The sequence below is a fragment of the Neopelma chrysocephalum genome, unplaced genomic scaffold (genome assembly GCF_003984885.1).
Source record: "Neopelma chrysocephalum unplaced genomic scaffold, ASM398488v2 Primary Assembly neopelma1_43, whole genome shotgun sequence".
NCBI lineage: Eukaryota > Metazoa > Chordata > Aves > Passeriformes > Pipridae > Neopelma > Neopelma chrysocephalum.
In genome coordinates, this window is record NW_020897702.1 from 6232969 (window position 1) to 6248076 (window position 15108).

Here is a 15108-nt window from a genome sequence, read left to right on the forward strand (position 1 = left end):
AATTCAGATTTATTTGGCACAGAAAAAGTGTTGTAACATACTGTTTCTAAAAAGCTATTCTCACTGTTTCATATGCAGATGAAAACCATAATCTTCCATTGTTTGAAAGCAAAAAGATAGGACCTGAAACCTTTAAGTAATGTGGTTTAATTCCATCTACAAACAAGGAAAATTACTCCAAAACTGCAGCCCCTGCCTTTTCTGCTAGGTAAGGAAAGAGATGCTCTTTGATTTTGGTCCTGGTATTACTGCAAACAGTGGTAATTCTGAACTAAAAATTAAACATGAATTTTGCTTTCAGACTTATACTTCAGGTTGGCCAAAGCACAAGGCACAGTTCTGTTCTAGTGACTGTTGAAGCACTCTCACTTTAATTCAAATACACTTGTGTGTTTAATAAATGTATCTTTTGAAATTACGCAATCATACTGTTGCCTTTGCCCTTACTCCCCCAATTAAACTATCGATTGCACACACATTTATTGTAGATTATCTCTTGAAATAAGTGTGATTTTAAGCATGCGATATTGGAGAATTACCTCCGTAAAATGTTTGCAAGATCACAGCTCTAGTGATGTACTCTAACTGAATCTGGGGTATGAAATCAGTACGCAAGTAAACTGGATTAAGCAACTTGCTGACTGCCAGTTTTCCTGGAGTAATTGCCATCAAGTTGCCTGTTGTGTTTTTTCTGGGGAGTAAGAAAAAAAAAAACAAACAAAACCGAGCTTTTTGGCATCTTTAATAAATTAGAGAGGTTTCTGTGTAACTTCAATTAGCTAAGTTAACAACACAAGTTTAGAGTTGTTTACCCATTAAGATAAAGTGGGGAAACAGGTAGAAGTTTATGGGAACAAAAGTAGGCTCCTGATGCCAGTGAAGTATTTTCCAAAACTTTCAGCACAGGATGAAACCACCACATGATCCCATGTAAGAATACTGCAGCAGAAAGTAGTCACAAGTACTCAATATCCTCCCTGGAAAAACAGCTCCTAGTTAGGGGAAATGAGCATGGGCTTGGTCATATGCTAATTGATTTTCATTACTATGTGTTAGCAAAGCTGTTTAATACTTGCTATAAAGCCTGGATTTCAGATTCTCTCATTTAATACCAGGTTAAATCTGAACTAATAAGCTCTCAGAAGCTTAGAGGTTCCAGTAAAATGATATTTGGCTAAAAATTGCATGTTGGTTTCTACTAGTAACAGTGGTGCAACTTTGGAGCCCTAAACAATGAGAAAAGCAGAACTGGTGAGAAAAGAGAATATGCTTCATTGGTATATTGAATGATTTAGTAGAAGTTGAAATGTCAAAGGGTTTCTTAGACTTCAGAATAATGAAATATGTAATAGTCATTTTTTAGTAATTTACAAGTGGTTTTTTGTATAAAATATTTTGCTGAAGTATTGGAAAATCAAGACATAAAATATTATGCATGGAGTAGGATGGCTGTTATTTCAGTGTTTCTTAGGCAGCAGTATCTGTGACTCTAAAGGATGAACATTGAAAAAGAGCTGTTTATGAGCTGATCGACAGCAGAATTTCTCATAAATAAAGCATCTCCTCTTGGTATGGTCAAGTATAAAGATGATACTGCAGTCTGCTGAAATTAGCTGTGTGCAAAGGTGCAGCTCTTGCTCTTCGGTTAAAACAATTATTCTGGAATGTATTTGTCTGTGGCTCTTCAGGACTTTCAGAGTTAAAACTTTCATCTAAGTCTTGTCCCTGCTAGGAAAATTACCAGATGCTGACAGGGGGTGTCAGCAGTGCCTCAGCTGAACATATGCTGCATATGGCTTGGCTGCAGGAGCGGACAGGGAGGCCCTGTTCCCTGCTGCTGCAGAGACTGGTGAAAACAGGCTTTAAACCAACTGATTACAGCACAATACTAACCGTTAGCCTTTGTGCAGTGTTCATCCTATCAATGAGACTGAATAACTATTCAAGCATACATTAACCTGCCAAGACTTTTGCTTCATCAAAAATGAGTTAGGTGGCATCTTTTCTGAGGTATTTTACAAGTGGTTGTTTTGAGGTATACAGCAATCCCAGTATCTCTGCATCATGATTATATTTGTATTATTTTGTGGTGAGGCTGGAATTGAAACTGAATCAGAGACTGAATGCAAAGCAGATTAAAATCTCTAGTTACCTTAATGATTGATTGTAATCTCAGACTCTGACACAACAATGCTTCATAAAAAAATTAACTATTTTAGGGAGGAAGTATTTTCCTACTTTTCCAGAAAGTATACTGAAAAATATTTCCTGTTTGTGACATTGCCACAGAAATTGGTGATTATTTGTGTTTCTTTTGTGAATCTGCTACAGGGACCCTCACAGCACCCACCACCCACACATCCACCTCACACCCACGCATTCTGGCACCCTATGTCAGAAACACAGCACACAGGAACTGCTGAGGGAAATTGCATGTTCCTCCAGCCCTTTCCAATTCAGAGCATTCTTGGGCAGCTCCTGAGAAAAATTTCAAGTCTGGTGCCATTTCAGGAGTCTTGTTGCTTCTGGGAAGCATTTCCACTCTCCCTCCTGTGCTTCCCTCCCTGCTCTTGGATGCTTACTTCCACCTCCTGCCCAGCAACAGCTTGGGTGCAGCCAGGGGAGCTGCTTCAACTCACAGCCTGACAGGAATAAGCAGAAGGCATGTCCAGCATCTCTCCCTTCAGGTGGTAGGTAGCATGCTCTTAGATTGGTGTAAGCCACCACTTCTACCCTCATCCGTGGGGACCAAGTAGATCGAAGGAGATGATGTGAAGAGGAGTAGGTGATTTATGGGAAGCAACAGCTTCTCTGGGTCAGCATGTGGTAACAAGACAGTAAAGAAGCCATTCCTGTCCTGGCATAGAAACAAAGTTTGCTGAATTATGTAATGAAAAGCAAGAGGTGGGAAGAGGTTTGACTCCGGTATTTAGTATTGCTTAGATAAAAGACAGACCCTGGAACAGAATTAGAGCAAACTGCCTCCCTTTAGTACAGGAACTGCAAACATCACTCACATCTTCAGCTTAGTAGTTTAATTATGTACACCAGGATGTTGAGGGAATGGCTTTTAAGGTTTGTCTCAATCAGTTTTCTTAACCTGAAGTTTAACAAGGTCTTTTTAAAAAGGACAGTGCCACTGACAGGAACTAAAGTGTTCATTTTGCTGTTTGCAATGTTTAGGCAAAGACAGGTCACCAACATAAATTAACTTTTGCAGTAAGGCCATGTGTAATCTTTCAGGTTCAGAGCTATCCTGCACTCATACAAGACATAAATTATTAGCTGAATCTGCAAATTCCAGTTTAGAAGATTAATGGGCCATCATCGAAATAATCAATCGAATAATGAAATAGGCACTTGAATCTGAACTCTTTTTAAAAAAATGGAATTTAAGTTTTGTCCTCTGCATGGGTAGATAATGGATTATTTTCCCCATGTGTACACTTTATATAGCTCTCATCACTGTAAGCATCAAAGTGCCAGAGAAGCATTGATGGATTGGTCCTTGCAGACTCATAGGTTATAAGGTGCTACTCCTATCATCACATATTTTACACATATGGCACTTAGGCTGAGAAAAGTATGTTGAACTGCCAAGGTCAGAGAGAAACAAAATCCAGAATCTGTCTTCCCCAGCCCCAGTCATAAAGACATCCTTCCTGCCTGAAATAGGGGCTTCCTTTTTTCAGATAATTTACCATTACTTTTGGTGCTGGTAAAATCCAGAGTTGTTCTACTATCAGTCATAGGAATATGGGTGTCTAAGCCAATGGCCATAAAGGTCTCCTGGAGCAGTGGTTTCAGTCCGCCCACTTCAGGCAATTATGCCATTTGGTACCTTAGATAAACACAACTAACTCTATCTCAGGCTACTAAAGTTTAGTTTTCTTCCAGGCTGTTCTAATAGGAAGACAGTTGCATAATTCCAATGTCTGATCTTAAAAATAATCATCGGATTTCCCACCAAAATGTGACTAACTTGTGCAGCTGCAATATCTTACAGAGGCAGTCAGTATGTATTATTTGTATTGATTCCTAGAAACAATTGTAATATTACAAACAACATAAGACCACAAGAGACTTCCTTGACTATCTTGCAGATAGAAGTTCTAATTTAATATATACAGTTGTTTGGTTTTCAAGTGAGTAGCATTGTGTGTTTTCTGCATATTTAAAATTAGGTAACTTCTTTTCCAGACAAAATAAATAGACAGTTTGCTTAAAGTTGATTATCCATGCTTTAAAAAATACTCTTGATTTTAGCATTAATAATGAAAAAAATAATTAGTTACTACAACAGTAGAAAAACAGAAGAATGACTGTTAGATGAAGGCTTATGATTGCTTTGAAGTTTTCAGACAGGCTAAATTCAGAGAACAAAGGTTATTGAAAAGCACATAAATGTTGTAGCACTTCATTGTCATCTGCTTTGCTCAAATTATTTTTTTCTAGCTTTTCCATTCCATGGCATTCTTGATAGAGTAAATTCAAACAAAAAGTAGAAATTGACAAACTAAAGGTAGAATTAGCAAGATTTTTTTTTTGTCTGAGAAAGAAAGAGAAACATGGTGGAAATGGTTATTCAATCTTCTTGCACAAGAAATATGACCATGAATGTTAATTTAGTTCAGATTGTAACAAAATTAGCAAGTTTGTCATTGTGGAGAGAGACTAAAGAAAGAAAAATATTGATACTAATTGAGAAAAAAATCCAAAGGACTGTGTGGTTCTTGAATCACATGAATCAATACCACCTAGGAGCCTCCTAACAACAAGAAGCCCCAATCCTTCCCACCAAATGTAACCTGTTTCCCCTCTTCTTAATCTTACTAAGATATTCACTGTTTTGCCCTCATGAATGTATCAAAAGTTGTAATTGCTCAGGGTTTTTTGTTCTGGCTGCAACAGAGTTACCCAAGGTCTCCAGCCACCCTGTAACCAGGTGGGTATTTCTGCTGTGTCACGCTGGGCCAATTATTCTGCTGAGACTTGTTATTTTGTTATAATAAGCATCAGAAGCACCATGATCTTATGTAACCACATAATTTCTACTGATGTGGCATCATTCCTAACAATGTCCACTATCTGCTTCAGTTTTAAAGCATTTCCAACTTTTCTAGTATCTGACAGACACTGTACCTCTGCAGCATTGCTGTATCCCTGCTCCCTTCAGCACAGCTGAATGATTTAAGCGAGCATTGCGTGCCGCTTGTGATTCCTCCCTGAGTCCAGGGAGAAGCACCATCACTTTGAAATCAAATAAACCCATGCACAGCCCCTTGCTGTGGCTCACACACAAAAATGCTCTGCACTGACACTCCAGCCCCTGGTCTGAGTCGTTCAAACACCCACTGCAGGTGGTCCTCAGCCCTCGAACTCCTTAAGGCCCGTTCTCTATGTATTTATTCTTCCATTGATTTTTTTTCCCCCTCCTGGTTGCATAACAAGGCACCTTCATATCCTCAGGTAATTTTGGAAGAACAGTTTTGAACAGAGAAGAGGGGATGGCAGAGTAATTAAGTGGGTGGGGAAGAAGGTTGATAAAGAGCTCCTAATTGTCACTTTTACATGCTGTTATTTCAAGCAAGGAAAATAAATCCAGAATGGCTGTAGGCTCATCAGACTCCTCGGTCAGGGGTGTGACACAGGAAAGGATGGCAGGTAGACTAGAGCAGAAAGAGAGAGCAAAAGTCTGCAGAATTGGGCAATCCTAACTTTGAAATCTCACCCTTTCTTCCCAACTAGTCCCTATCATTTCAATATATATCCATCTAACAGAAAACCTAATGTAACTTTTTTCAAGACAAGAAGAAAAAGAGAAATATATAGTGTAGGGAAAAAAAAAGAAAACAAAAATTCTTGACTAACCTCTTTTCTTTCCTATTTCTGTCTACTTTTCATCTCCACAGTCCTTTTCCTTCCCACTTCTTATACTTTGTGAGACACAAAATAAAGGTGGAATTCAGCCTTCCTAATTGGTAACTGGAAGTCTTCTTTATGTTAAAACACAATGATCTGTTTATTGGAAACTGCTCTTCTGTAGTACCAGCCATCTCTTCATGTCATGCTGTCTGAATAATGCCTCTTGAGGATGGGGAGAAAGAATAGTACCACAGTCAGACCCCGTGGGGTTATAAATAGCAGTCTAGCTGCCTGAAAGGCTGAAGGCATCATTAAGTTGCATGCAGCTGTAGTGGTGTAGGTGGGTGAGTAAGAGCAACTTGGAGATGGGATAATGGTAACCTGGTACACAAGGGTCATTTTTCATTGATGGCGTCACTCCATCAGACTATTGTGCGCTCCCTAAATTGGTCTCTGTGTTTAACAGAGTAGAAAAAGCTCAGCGAAACAGCCTTGGCAAAGCACATTTAAAGAAGATTAGAGGGGCACACAGTTTGTTGTGTATCGTGATTTAGACCAAATTGTGATAAACTTTTCTCACTTGGGTCAGTCATTGCTTTTATCAGCAACAAAGCAAATGGAAGTGGAACTGGCCTTTCAGAAGCAGCACACCAGCCTCCTGCACGAGGGCAATGGGGACTTTCACTGGGCAAATTAAGAAGTTAATACAGCAATTTAACCCAGGCTGTCCTTCCAGTGTTTCTCTTAGCAGTGTGATTAATTTTGTCATCTTGGACTTTTTCAGTGCCAAGATAACAAAGGTCTTGGTTTTGGAAAATCCCTTTCAATTTATTATTACTAATTTGGTTGCAGATATACACAAATAGAAAAATCCTACACTAATTTCATGTTATATAAGAAGGAGATGAAAATAATTAGCAGCCTATGTTAGTTTGAGCTTGCATACACAAACACACTACTCTTCTCTTATTTCTAAACTGAACAACTGGAGATCTTTATTTTGCTCCCAGTGAAGTCAGTGGGGGAGTTGTCATTAACTTCAATAGATATATGACTCAGCTTAATTCCCCCTGTGGGACCTGTCAGTTTGTAAAGATTCCTTGGAGGTTAATTGCTTGCAGAAGACTCTTTGCCTGGGATCTAAAAGAAAGGTGCAAATTGCACAACTGGAGCCTTAGCTATGTACTGCAGCCTGGAAAAGATACTGTCATTTAAAACAAAGGGATCTCTTATTTCAGTAATCCTGCATCTTAATAATTAAATTTGGTCACTCATTAATTTAGAGTATGTCTTAGAGAGTCACTTCCTTTGCCATCTTACCCCATAGCTGTGGAAATAGGACAAATCCTTTTATGTTTTCCTGAAATTACTCCTTTTGGCTGTTTTTGTTTGTACTCTCTTTTAAGAGTACCTTTTTTTAAAAAAAATCACTACTTTGAAATAGATTTTTAGAAATTATTTATAAAAGAAACATGAAAGAACAATGTTTAGGGAGTAGAAAAGAGGATTTCTAAACTAAGTGGATGGAATAATTCTCATTTAGACTTTTTAGATTTATGTGAGTGATTTCATAACACAAATGTGCCCTTCGCTATTCTAAAAAAGCTAAGAGATGCATCACTACCAACTAAAAGTTGGGGGGGGAGATTGTTCTTTCATCATTAAAACTCTATATTCTTTCTCCTGTCACATTTTTTGTAATCCTTTCCCACCTGTATTACATTTGGAATAATCCTTCTCATTCCTTGTCACATGTGCATTAAACCTCTTTTAAAGTACAGACTTAGAGCTTCTAAAACAAGCATTTCATTTTTGTAGCGCTAAGTGTGATGTCAAAACACTATTAAAAATCTCACGCATATACCAATCTGGAATTTGTTCTCAAAGTTCCTCTCTTCATAAATTACTGTACTTGGTCAACCATAACGTACTGCTGGCACTGCCTCTCTATTCACTGCAGCCTTTGTTACTCATCTGGAGGTAAAAATGTTACTCATCTGGAGCCTGTAAATAACACAGTATGTAGCTCAGTTTTTCCGAAATACCTGTACAAGTGCTATGAATTTGTTCTTATTACTAAGCATTCTCAGTGGCAAATAGTATGAATATTCTCATTTTGCTTTTTTATGATGGTAGAAAAACCTTAATATAGAAAGGACTAAAGTTACTTTAGTTTGTAACTTTGAGGAAACACTATGGCTTGCTTTTCTTCAAATATTGTAAGAAACTAAAAAGTGTTCAAGTTTACAGTCAGAAAAGGGATTTTTCTTTTTTCTCATGGCAGTCCTGTTGGTAAATTTTACTTTGCATCATTTTACTAGACCTTGGTGTCCTGAATACTATATACATTTACCAGCCTTTTAAAAATAACAACAACAAAAAAAACAGATTAAAAAAAGATTTGGGTAATTATTGGTCTCCAGTACAGGAAGTTAATCCTGCTTTCAAACACATTCCTTATCGTACTGCATCTGAGCTTCTCTGAATACTATGTGCATATGGAAGGACAGACTGAATCAATGAAGCTGCAAGAGTCAGAAGAGGGTTTTAACATACTACCAGTAGGATAGCTATGACAAGCAAGTGTAGAAGATTAAAACTATTTACTTTTAGAAACTTGTCAAACATCTAATTGCCTAGATACTGTTATCTCTGTAATTGCAACTTTCAAGGTATTTCCTCTATTAAACGTAGTGACATTTAAAGAATACAACATACAACATATATTCTTACCTAATTATCTAAAGTGAGTTTTAGCATGGTTTTCAAAGGAAATTAAGTTCTTCTGAGCACTTTGTTACTCTGTCAATACCTTCTTCTGTCATTTCTAGCTCTTCAAGTCTATTTAGACTGCTGATGAGTTTCAAATATGTTTAAAAGACCAGTTCAGATCTCAGTTATCAGGATTTCTTAAGTTTCAGACACACTGCTGGCAAGATAAAGGAGAGACCCAAATTAGTGGCTTAATTCAGCTCAACAGTTTTCTCTGCTTTGTCTTTTTGTCCAACTAGACAAAAGATAGATAGAGGACACCTGAGGAACCGGGTGTTCTCTTCTCTGAGAGGGCCTGTGGTTTAAAAAGTATACTCAAAAGGAGTGTGATGCATATACCTGTGATATTTATGGAAAGGAATGTACAGGAACATAGGAACATAAATCCATTGAAATTTAGGCTTGAATAACGCTGTTAGAAATTATCAAGTGACCAGCACAAACCCATATAGATGGGACCAGGGAGGCTGTGAGACAAGTTTAAAAGACTTGCGGAAAGTGGTTTTAAAGTTAACTTCTGACACACTTTTGTCTCATATAAATGAAACATTTCTCATAATGTTACCACTAACGTCATTATCTTGGCCATTTCATCACCTTTACTGAGTCCCCCTTCAGAGACTTCCCTTTCCCAAGGTCTGAAGGAGACAGTTCTTGTCTGCACTGACTTGAGAACTTCCCCCAGACAGTTCCAAGCTAACACAGATCACCAGCCACGGCCCATATGGACTGTCTCCATAAATTGTCAGCACTTCCAACCTAATCTCCATTTATGTCTCCTTTGCTTCCCATGCCAAGCACTGCAAAGCAACCAGTTTGCCTCCTCATTTGGAGTCATTATTCCAAACTCCCTCATTCCATGGGGTATCCCAGAAAGCTGTGGCCAGCAGACCAGGGCTGGTGGCAAGCTGTGCCTGCTGCTGCTGACTGTTGGAGAGTCCTGTGGTCACTCCCAGAGTTATTCGCTACCTCATTTGACCTGCATCCCTTAAGCGCATTTGTTTGCCTCATCCCCTAACTACACCTTGCCTTTGAGAACGTCTGTACTGCTCTCCAGAGAAGTAATTATACAGCATGTGCAGTCATACCAGTCTCGGAGGTGAGGCAGTGGGGCTGATGGTCTTCGTTAGTTCTCTAGGGCGTCTGTTCTGCCATACAAACAAAAATGGGACAAGACAGAGTGTATCTTACCTGAGCTACTTTAAAATCGTTTTAATTACGTCTACACTTCTAGTCCAAGGGTAGAAATATTTTTAGACAATAAACTATTTGAGCAAGGACTACCAGTTGTTACGGGTCTTCGCCAGGAGTCATGACATATGGCTTTAAGACACTGTCTCACAAAATCTTCCTTGTAAGTAGATGAACTCTGTTCCGACTGTGTTCTTGCTGTAAAGTCTGAGGAAAAGCAGCAAGCCAAAAAGTTGTCCAGATTTTGGACAGAAAGGCAGCCTGGCAACCAAGCGTAAATTCGGCCAGTGGGCTGTGCTATGGCCCACTGCAAACAACGCGGGTGAGCAGAGCACACGGACCTAGAGTCGCGCGGTGAGCGCTGAGGAGAGGCGGGGCACCATCGAGGAAATTTTGGAGGCACTAAACGTGATCATCCTTGCGTGGCCGGTTGTTTTCTATGGCGGGGAACCGCCGTCGCGCACGGCAGAAGGAAGTGAGGCTCCTTCCCAGGAGCTGTCGCGCTGGAGACCCGGCGAGAGTCACTTGGGGGCGGTCACTAGGAGCAGACCCTGCCGGGAGTGCTGGAGGCGGGGGCGGCCGGGGGAGTCGGGGGTTCCCGCCCCGCCCCGCCCCGGCGCGCCGCCGCTGCCATAGCGATGCGGGAGCGGGTGACGGTGGGGACGCGCTGCGGTGGTAGTGGGGTGCCCCAGCTCTCCCCAGGTAAGGACGCTGCTCCGGGGCCGCCTCCCGGGGAAGCTGTTGCAGCCTCCACGCTGCGAGCTGAGTTTCTGATCTCATCTCACTGTGTTTGTTCTTCCCCCTCTCCCCCGCTCCCCTTCTGCACCGCTCAGGTGCAGTTTCTCCCAAAGCCGCTTTCTGTGGGAACTTCTCTGCCGAGAGTAGCGCTTTGTGCTCATTTATAGTTGGATTTTTTTTCCCGCGTGGAAAGTTGCGAGCGGTACAAGGGTGCGCGGGCAGGCGGAGGGCTGGGTGCCCGGCGAGCTTTTGTCCGGCCCCGGGTGCCGGGGCGGCGGGGCTGGCCCAGCTCTGCCCTGCCTGGGCGCCCGCCGGGCTCCGCCGTGACCCCGTGAGTGAGGGGGATTAAAAACCAGCGGCGAGGGAAAGTTCAGGCGTCTCGCTGAAGCACAAGCAAGTCCTTTTATCCGCGGGTGAACGGAGGCTCGCAAAACTTTCCTAGTGCGCTCAGGAGGGAGCAGCCTTAAAACCAGCAGGCACAGGCTGCGCAGCTGCCGCGTTTCACAGGGAGGTGGCAATTGCCTGTGAGGGACCCGCCGGGCGCCCCGGGCCGCTCGCTGCTCTCTCCCCGCGATGGGACTCTCGGCGGGCTGGTGCATCGCCTGCCGCTGCGCCTCCCCATCGCCCGCAGCCCCCATCCCCGCCAGACCCCCGAGCCCCCGCGGTCCTTCGGGTGGGTAGAAGACAAAGAAGGGGCCGGGGCTGCCGGTTTCCCCTAAGCACAGCTGTGCATTTTCTCTCCTTGTTTCGGGGCAAGGGGGGAATCCCCCCTTCGCCCCCACCTCACCGTGGCAGGTTTGCGAAGATCCCACTGCCCGTTGCTGAAAGAACGGTGCCATCAGCTTTGTTTTTAAGGTCGAGCAAGCTTCAGACTGTGCATCCCAGTGGTTTTAGGGCGTTGTGTAGCATGGTGGGGCAAACGCCTGCCTGCCCGGCAAAGACCCCTGGCATGGCCGCCGGTCCATGTGTGGTTTGGGCTGCTGGATCTCCCATGCCTAGCTCAGCGGGAGATCCCTTGTACAGCGCGTGCCAAACACTCCAGTCACTTTCAGATTTAAGTTTTTATCTCGCTTTCAGGACAGCATAGGGTGACTTCTGGGTGTATTACTTCTGATTCTTGTTTTCTTTAGTAGGGAAAAATACTTTACTGTGCACTTGCTGTAAGTTCTTAGGTTTTTATTTGCCTGCAGACAGACGAGACTGACAAGTGTCACATAGCCTTCCGACAGCAGGAAGCATAGGAAAAGTTATGTATATTTTCCTCTCTTTTGCCTACTGTTTGAGAATTAGGTGTCACTTGATGAATATGATTGTTTTTTTGAATGAAAACTTCCCCTGTGTCTTGCGGCTCAGTGCTGAGCACTTGAGGAGGAAGACTGGATTGCTGTTGTTTGGGATTTCTTTCTCTAAGCGTGTATGAGCACTGTATTTACCATTGTAAGGTAGGTGTGGTAGTCATACTGAATTTATTAGCTGATTAAGCATTAGAGAAACAAGTACATATTGAAATTATTCTGGTCTCTTAAATTGCTAATGAATTCAATTATACTTTGAGGAGTTATGAATGCCTTCTCTGCACCCCTACAACACATCTTTGTTCAGCATAAAAGAACTCCTTAATTTTGTGTGTGTGTTTATTTTCTGCAATGGAGCTCAAACTTCTTTTAGTTGGGTACTTTGTAAGGAAATTTCTTAACTGTGGCTTTTGTTTTCCTGGTGCAGGCAGTGCCGCCTGAGAAGCTCAGCTCACCCAGTCGATGTGAAAGTGAGACAAACCAAGGTGCAGCAGATGAAGGGGAGGCAACAAGATCAGCTGGTGGAGACAGCAGTGTCACTTTGAGCTACCCCAGCCTCAGACTCCGTGCGTACAGCATCGAGAGCATGACAACATTTCCAAATGGCTGTGGAAATGGCACCACTGTTACTTGTATAGTTATGGATAATAAAGAGCCCCAAAACCAGACTGCCTGTGTCAGTCACAATGGGGGACACAGCACCAGCAACAGTCATGAGGAAGAATTTCAAGAGGATAAACTCAGCCCTTCCAAAATCATGCGCTTTTTCACCACCCCTCGGAAACGGGCTAATTCCAGCTCTGACAGACCTCGTTCTCTGGTTTTGATGGGCAACTCATCCACGTGGAATGCCTTCTCTTCCATCAGAAAAATGGGTTCTTTCAAGAAGTTGAAATCTTCAGTTCTCCAAGAAGTTAAGACAAGGGAATGCTCAGACATCTTAAATGAGAACGGCGTAGGCAAACATGGCTTAAATGGGGCAGTGGTACGATTTCAGACTAACAGGTATTCCTATTCGGGGCCTCTACATGATTTCCAGAATGCAGTGGATGGTTTAGCTTCTGACTGCTCTGATGCGGAGGAAAGTGATGAGTCTTTCCTGAGGAACACTCATCGTTCACGCAGCATCAGGCGGGCTTATGGTGCTGGCCGCATAAACTTGCTAGACACAGATAAAGTCCAGAGTCATCACAACTGTGTTAGGCCAACATCACCTGTCATTGCAGAGCCAAAGATCTGTGAAATTTTGGTGAAGGACTCTGCAGACAACAGGATGTTTTATAGGAGAAGTAAAAGTTCTGATAATTTGAACTTTCTGAAAAAAAGCTCATTCAAACGGAAGTCCACCTCAAACCTTGCTGATCTGAAGGTTGCAAATGAGAAACAGATACCAACAAGGACTGTGAGTGTTGCTTCTGCTGACTCAGACAAAAGTGGTGGAAACCCTGAGAGGAGATCCAAGCGATGGAAGAGCCCTATCAGGGCAAAGGATTTTGACCGAGTTTTGAAACTTGTCAGTAATGTTACAGATGTTGCATGGAAGAAGGATGCCCCTAAGAGCACAGCTCCTTCTCCCATTGAGCAGTCCCAGAGAATAAGGTCAAACAGCAGACTGCACGATGACTACTCTCGCAGGGTTTCCAGCAGCACGGATCATGACAGAAAGAGATGCACCTCCCCAGTATCCAGTCCGGACTCTTCCTTGCAGGGAACACCTTGTCTGCAAAGCCCTGTGGTTGCTCAGGATAAAGAGGCCGAAATGAATGTAGCTGTTGCTGAAGATAAAAGCCTCAGGATGTCATTGGGTATCCTAGACTCTGATAGTTTATCACCCATACTGAATGACATTAGTCCATTTCCCAATGAAGTCTTTTATTCGGACTCAGATGAACCAAAAGCTACCCAGCAGTTTACAGATGAAGCTGAAAACCCTAACGTTCCAGTCAGGCCGATTACTCCAAAGCCTCAAAGTCCTACTGCAGGGAAGGTCAAGTGTAGTATGAATTTCCAGTGTCAAAACCATCACAGCACATTGTCACTGAGCTCATCGGAGAGTGAGGAGAGAGTTGAGGTACCAGGGCTGAAGTTGGGAAGGAATCCTGTTTGCTTCCGGGACTCGGTGCAAACTGTGTACTACGATGACGGAAATGAAGACAGTGGCATAAGCAGCCACTCTCAACTGAGCCTCAATTTAGCCTCTGGTGCTGAAGAGAAAAAGGAAGAGGTAAGAAAGAGAGCAAAATCCTTCAGAAGCTATATATATATATACATTTCAGGTTTTGTCTTTATTAATGCAAAACAATGCAAACTAATGGCTACTGCAGCTTGTTATTGCTAAAATATGCTGACAGAATTATTTCCTCTAATATATTCTCTTTGGATGCTAATGTCAAATTATTTTTGCTTTGTGCATTAATATCAAAGAAAGTTTTGGCAGCAAAGTTATTCATGTACATTTTCAAGGGCAGCTTACTGCACCCTGCAGAGACACCACCTCGTCATGTGGTCTTGTCAGATTTTACCAGCTTGAGCAGGGTCTGGCCGTATTTCCTTTCCAGCTGAAAGGTCTTAGAAGAGTCCATATATTTTGAAGTAGTGTTGACTCATTGGGCAACACTTTGCCTGTGGAAATCTTGCAGAAGATGGTAATGTTTGTAGAGTGCTGTGACGTGAAAGCCACAGTACAGAGGTTTAAGTATTCGGTTGTTAAGTTTTCACTGTGCAGTGATAGCCATGCTGAGGGTAAACTGATTGGTTATTTATTTGCCTGCCAATTGCAGACAGCAGTACTTTAGATGCTGGGCTGCATGTGTTGCTACTGTTGTTTTGGTGAAGATACTGTTGTTTCACTGCACCTAATGTATGATTTCACACTCAGTTGATGGGTAGATATATTGCAGCACCTCTGAGGTAAGCTCACGTGGTAACACTGTGCCCTCACCTATACCATGTCTTGAGTTGGCACTGGGGCAGTTGCAGTTATTTGGCAGTGTTGGTGAAGAGCTGTCTGAATACCCCGCACTTGTCTGAAGCAGTGAGGCTTAGCTCAATCCCAGTGATGTGCAGTAATGGGGTTTTGAGCTACTTGGGGTGAGGTAGCAGTGAAAGGTTTGCTAATCATTGGGAAAAGTACACTGGGGCAAAAATCCCTCTGGATATATATGAATATGCAAGCCATTTGCAAAAAAAACCCGACATAGCTCTTAAGCCAACTCAGTTTGAGTAGAAGTGTGTTATATCTTAGGTA

The 15108-nt window shown here is 42.3% G+C and overlaps 1 protein-coding gene across 5 annotated transcripts in view; it reads left to right on the forward strand.

Moving 5' to 3' along the window:
• The window catches only part of SPATA13 (spermatogenesis associated 13), a 73819-nt gene that overhangs the window by 17468 nt on the left and 41243 nt on the right, over positions 1-15108 (forward strand). For 4 of the 5 annotated variants that reach the window (XM_027677870.1, XM_027677868.1, XM_027677872.1 and 1 more), the window contains exon 2: positions 12289-14085. In XM_027677870.1, coding sequence (XP_027533671.1) covers positions 12448-14085 — 1638 coding nt within the window. In that variant the 5' untranslated portion in view covers positions 12289-12447. Of the gene's footprint in view, positions 1-10459; positions 10531-12288; positions 14086-15108 lie in introns of those variants that run through there. The other variant, XM_027677869.1, reaches the window with a different exon arrangement.